The 6449-nt window shown below is 30.3% G+C and overlaps 1 protein-coding gene across 2 annotated transcripts in view; it reads left to right on the forward strand.

Annotated features, from left to right (window-relative positions):
- The window catches only part of SENP7 (SUMO1/sentrin specific peptidase 7), a 161647-nt gene extending 155480 nt beyond the window's left edge, over nt 1-6167 (forward strand). For both annotated transcript variants that reach the window (XM_008566709.1, XM_008566710.1), the window contains 4 exons: nt 875-918; nt 1020-1088; nt 2201-2351; nt 4343-6167. In XM_008566709.1, the coding sequence (XP_008564931.1) occupies nt 875-918; nt 1020-1088; nt 2201-2351; nt 4343-4480 (402 nt within the window). In that variant the 3' untranslated portion in view covers nt 4481-6167. The remainder of the gene's footprint in view (nt 1-874; nt 919-1019; nt 1089-2200; nt 2352-4342) is intronic.
- The last annotated feature ends 282 nt before the right edge of the window (nt 6168-6449 follow it).

Raw genomic sequence — 6449 nt, forward strand, 5'->3', positions numbered from 1 at the left:
AAAAAAAAAAAAAAAAAAAAAAAAAAAAAAAGTAGACTCAGTGTCAATGATGCAGAGTCTAGATTTGTGTACTGATTGATTAAGATAGCTGTCTAGTGAACTTTTTGTATGTACATCCTTCCTGGCATAGGTGCTTGTCTTTACTATCACTGGTACAGAGTGGGCAGAGGGAGAAGGTATTTTGTGTTTTGGCTGTCACTGTGGCTGGTTAGGAGAGTTCCTTCTTGCTTCTAGAGCCACATTTCTCAAATTGAATTCCTTGGAATACTAGTTCTCAGATGCAGTTTATGGTTGATTCTAAGGTAAGTTAAGTTGGGCAAACCTTGTATACTGTTTCTCTCATAGAGATTCACTGAGTGTATTAGAATAACAAACGTACTGAGAAGGTTTGCATTAAGGAAATCTGTTTGTTTGATCTGTTTTTTCTCAAAATTATGAACAAAACAAAGAAAATTCCCCATTCCTTTTCCCATAAGACATATTAATACTCTGCTTTTAATGCTTAAAGGGAAGAAATGTGTTTCTACTGACATCGTAAATTGAGGTTGAGAATATATGTAAAAACAGGTTAAATTAACTTGTTTAGCTTTGTTTAGGATGATGACTTTGAATAAAAGTAATTAAAGTTCCAGATTGTTTTTTAGTCCAGGTTGAAGTGCTATAACTAATTGAGGGAACATGTAAAAGTGTATAAACTACTGTTTTATCACTATAAGAAAATTAATTAATGAAGTTTTGAAAAATGAAGTTAGCTCATATTAGATGATGAAATTTTAATTCCAAAACTGTTTGAAACATTTTAAAGGAGTAACTGTATATTAATTTATTCAAGGTAGCTTTAATTGCAAAGTCATAAAAATTTGTGCTATTTCAGAGTACCGAGATGAAGATGTCAGTACCAAAGAAAATGTGTAAAAGGTAGGTATGTGCTATAATAATAATAATGTTTTTTTCTAGATATTTAGGTATACTTTGTATACAAGTATGTATAACTTGACTTCTTCCTTTGCTTTTCGTAGACCATGCATTCTCATATTAGACTCCTTGAAAGCTGCTTCTATACAAAACACAGTTCAGAATTTACGAGAGTAAGTAATGACAATTTTTTTTTCATACAGGTAAAATTCTTTTATATTTATTTATTTTTTAAAAAATTTAACTTACACATTGTAATTGTACATACTGATGGGGTACAATCTGATATTTTGATACATCATATGTTGTATAATACTCAGGTCAGTGTGGTTAATGTACCAGTCACCTCATGCATTTATCATTTCTCTGTGGCAAAAACATTCAAAAGCCTCTCCTTTAGCTATTGTGTAATATACAAAACTTAACTGTTAACCAAAGTCACCTTACTGTGCAATAGAACATCAGAACTTATTACTCATATCTAATTGTAATTGTGTACCCATTGGTCAGCCTAGTAATGACGCTTTTACCATTCAGTTTGTTATCTGAAATCTCAGTATTTTTTTTTTTTTTTTTGATGGCTGGCAGGTACAGGGATTGAACCCTGGACCTTGGTGTTCTCAGTAAATCTCAGTAATTTTGAAGCTGCCTTAAGGATTACTGAAAAGACTATATCAGGAATTATATTTTATTATGTATGTAAATAAGGCCTGCAAATATAATCAATAAGTATCCTCTTATGTGTAATATTCAAATATTAATATTTCTTTAGTATTTCTTAAGAATTTTTATTCATAATTGAACAAAAACCAAAAATATATGAATTACTGTATTCATAATTTTGCAAAGGAGCATTGCAAATATGAGTGATTATCAGAATTACCACTTTAGATAAAAATAAGAACTCTTTCACATTTGTATCATTACATGTGTATGTGTGTGTGAAATTTTGTAATTTTACAATAGGGCCTGGAAAAAAGTAGCAAAAAGCCTTTTAAATCATTTGTTAGTTTACTTTGTAATACAAGTAACTTCATGTATTTGTGTTATAAACATTGAATTGTTGGGAAAAGCCTAGCTTTTAGTTTGAAAATTACCTTTTTTTTTTAAAAAAAAAAGTAGTACTGTGAAGGCTCACAAAATATAGTTTGCACTGTTAAGATTGGTCTTTGGAAATTTGACCTGAGACAACACATCTGGCAACAAACTTTTTTTGTCTTTGTGAAAGTGTTACATAGTGATAAAGAGGTTCTACTTGAGTCAATCTACTTATTGATGATTTCAGGTATCTAGAGGTAGAGTGGGAAGTTAAAAGAAAAACTCACCGTGAATTCAGCAAAACAAACATGGTGGACCTATGCCCTAAAGTTCCTAAACAGGATAATAGCAGTGATTGTGGAGTATATTTATTACAGTATGTGGAAAGCTTCTTCAAGGTATGTGAAAATAAAAATAAGTTTTTTATTTATAATAACCAATATACAATCACAAATTACTGGGCAAGCAAAGAGGCAAGAAAAGGTTACAGGTAATCAAGAAAAAAATAAATAAAGAGAACCACAGATGATCCAGATACCAGAGATAGCACGTAAGAACTGGACAATGATTTAGTTAATATGTTAGAGAAAATAGGACTAAAGATAAAAAAAAATGGATGAAGAGATGGAATATATGAAAAAAATTAATTAGACCTCCAGAGCTGAAAATGCATAGTGATATACCTGAAAATAGGAACTTATTGGATAGATTTTAATAGCAGACCAGACACAACAGATGACAGGATTAGTGAATTTAAAGAAAGGACGATAGAAAGTATCCAACTATAGCTCAGAGGAAAAAAATAATGTATAGAAGAGAACAAGGGCATAAGAGAAATACATGGAGAGAAAGAGAGAATAGGGCAGACACAATATTTAAAGAGAATTTTCCAAAACTGAAAGACCCATTTATTCAAGAAGTTCAGAAAACCATAGCTGGAGGAGTACAATTACAAATATGACTATTATTTTCTAGCTCTCAGAGACTCTATAGGAACTGTAGCAATATTAAATTTTAAATAGCAGGACCATCAGTCTTTTGAACTGTCAGCTCATTACTTCAGTCATTACTATTATTATTTATGAAGATGGCTATGGGAGCAGAGTGTTTTTGACTAGGACCCTGCTTGGAAAATGCTTAAAGGTACATTCAAAGCATGAGGGTTATAGTATGCAGTTATAATCTTCAGTGTCTTTAATATCAGGGAAGAATGATAATATATAGTAAGAGATGGTTCACATTATGGAAACCATAAATTATCTGTTGTGTTGGTTTTTTCCCCATTTTTTTTATCCCACACTGGAACTTCATCATAGGTGATAATTCTGGTCTCTAATACTCCTTCCTAATAGATTTGGTTTTGTGTTAGAAGAGAGAGCCTTTTTACATTACATATTCTTTCATATTCTAAGTCTGTCACATAATTTACAGCCTCAGTCAATAGAATATACTTCTAATATAGGGTGAAGGACTATATAAGATTCCTGGGGGAAAAAACTCAAAAATCTAAACCTTGTGTTTTACAAATTTGTGCACTAATATAACATAGCTTAGGTTTAAAAAATAGGCTTGGAACAGACCACTCAAAACCTATGGAACTTTGTAACTAAATGCTAATAAAAACAACAGTAATTCTAATATTAATTAATTCTAATATTAGCAGTAAATCTCCATTGGCATTTGCTCCTGGAATCACAGTCCATCCTTTCAGCCTTATACCTTGGGGCTCTTAGTTACTTCTTCAAGATGTAAGTCCTTCTTACGTCTGGTTTCTAATAGTTTCATCAAATTCATTAATATAATCTAAGGGTAGCCTTCTTAAACAGTATTTTTTTTTTTAAACATGGGGGAAATGTCTTTGGAAAATGTAGTGGCTCTTGAAGCCATTAAAAATCAGCTATTTCCTGCACTAAAAGAAGGCACCTTTGCAGGATTTTCCATTTTTTAAAAAATCTGGTATTCATCATTTACTGCTAAGGTTTTCTTTTTGTTTTAATAGTTTCAAAATATTAATATGTTGGGAAAAATTGTGTTCAAACCAAATTGACTTCTACATTATGCTGAATCGTTCTCTATTTACCATTTGTTTGTGGTAATTCACTTAAATATGCCTTGAGGCAGAACATGTGGTATTTAATTTTGATGTTTGTAAGTTAGAAATTTAATGAAAATGTTTTAAAATTGATTGCGGTTATGGTTATACAACTCTGAATATACTAAAAACCATTGAATTATATACTTCAGGTGAATTGTATGGTATGCGAATTATATCTCAATAAAGCTGTTATTTTTAAAAGTTAACAGTTTCTCATTTCTTATAAAAGTGAAATTAAAGCAAATTTGAAATTATGCTCCTAAAATAATTGCATTCTTTCTTTTCTCTCTTTAGGATCCTATTGTTAACTTTGAACTTCCAATTCATTTGGAGAAATGGTTTCCTCGTCATGTAATAAAGACCAAACGGGAAGATATTCGAGAGCTCATTTTGAAACTTCATTTACAGCAACAGAAGGGCAGCAATAGCTAGTTAATCTGTACAAACATGACACAGATATTCTCTAAGATTACTGGAAAGCCTCTTACCAGCATTTGTGTTAACCAGCTCAAAGAGAAGAAAATAACTTGCAGTAGTTTTATAAGTCATTGAACATTATTTAAAATATATAAGATATATTATTAGAATTGTTGGAATCTCATAGATGCAGTGGGAGTGGAGATGATGTAGATAAACTTATTAGAAATTAAAATTTCATAAATATTTGATATTTTTCTGAGTAAATATGCTTGGATTATGCAATAGTATATGTAATGTGGGAATGTTTTTGTAGATAATAAAACTATGTGATCTGTACTTCCACATGACTGGGTGTTGAGGGAGTTAGGTTCTCCCTGGTGCCAGCCCTAGTGCTTGTCAAATTTGTTGACAAGTCATATTATATTGTAATTCTCTTCTTTGCAGCTCAAGCATGCAGTATGAATACTGTGTATTTTTTTTTTAAGAATTTAATATCAAGGCTTCAGAAAATGCCATTTACGGCATCCCTTCTGTATGTTGTAAAAAAAGACATTCATAATGTTAGGAAGATGATTAAAAACTCACTCTTTCAAAGCGCAGCTTATTCTCAATTGCTAAATGCAATTACTATACTCTAATTGTTTTTTTTCCATTTCTTTTGATGTCATATGTGGGGATTTGAGAATTTAGTTCATTTGTTCTGGGTAAAATTTTGAACTAAAAATTTAGCTGTTCAATGTAGGTTTTTAAAAATTATATATGTAGTTCAATTTTATTTGAGGTATACCAATATAAATATTTACTCCTACATTATCCCAGAATGTATGTACACAGTTTTTATAAGTACAGAAGATGCAATTGGTGTTCTCATAAATGTAACAAAAAGAAAACCCTCAAAGTTCTATTTATTACTTGTTACAACTAAATATATAATTATAAAGCTCAGTTTACCCAGTATTCATCTGCAAAGCCAGATTGCTCTCATTGCTTTTATATTTTTAAATTATGTTTTTTTAAGAAACCCATGGCCCTATGGAGCTTAATTTTTTAATTAAATATTCAGGTATCAGTTCTACTGAATTCATGTGATTATGGTGGTATATACGATTAAACACTTTAGAACCTTCTAATGTTATCAGTAATATTTTGAAGGAGACATGATTATGTTGTGTTTTCTCAGATAAGAAAAATGTTTTTTAAGAATATTATTTTAATCTTCTGTTTTAAGCATCTTTTGGATTTACATCGTGTAACGTAAGTAAAGCAGTGAAGCGAAGGTAACTTAAGATAAAGCTAAAAAGTCTGAACCTTTTATATTAAAATCGTGTGAATTGAAATTTTCTGTTAAGCTTCAGTGTCCTTAGCTTTTGTTAATCTTGTCACCATCTTTATATCATTAAAGATATTCGTGTTTTGGAGATTTCATATAAAGATGGTTATAATGTATTTCATTCCCAATTTGTGCGTATTTGAGAGATACTTTTAGGTGACTATTAATTGTTTTGTACTTCTAATTTTGGGAAAGCAAAAGATATCTTGTGATTTCTTAACTTTTTTGTTTGTATGTTTTTCAAAGATACACTATCCTTCCTTTATCATGTTTTGAAGATTGTTTAAAATTCATTTTCCTGAATTCATGTGAAAATAATGCTTTGAGGATATCAACATTTTATATTAAACAAATTTCCAATTCATTAAATTGAGGCGTAAGTTCTTTCTTAAGAAACATAAGCCATAGTTAGAAATAAATTTTCAATTATATGATGCCTCGTGCATATTATACAGCTGGTGCTTAATTAATTTTTCTTTCTGTTTTAACAAGCATATAGTTTACTTGAATGCCATTTCAGTTCAGGGAAATTTTTTTTTAGCATCTATTACTAGCAGGAATTTTGCTAGGCACAAAAAATGAACAATGGCTCTTACTCCTGAGTCTTTTAAAGATGTGAACATTCTTAATATTCTTTGGTAAGAAGAATCA

The sequence above is a fragment of the Galeopterus variegatus genome, unplaced genomic scaffold, assembly GCF_000696425.1.
Source record: "Galeopterus variegatus unplaced genomic scaffold, G_variegatus-3.0.2 Scaffold265, whole genome shotgun sequence".
Classification (NCBI taxonomy): Eukaryota; Metazoa; Chordata; class Mammalia; order Dermoptera; family Cynocephalidae; genus Galeopterus; species Galeopterus variegatus.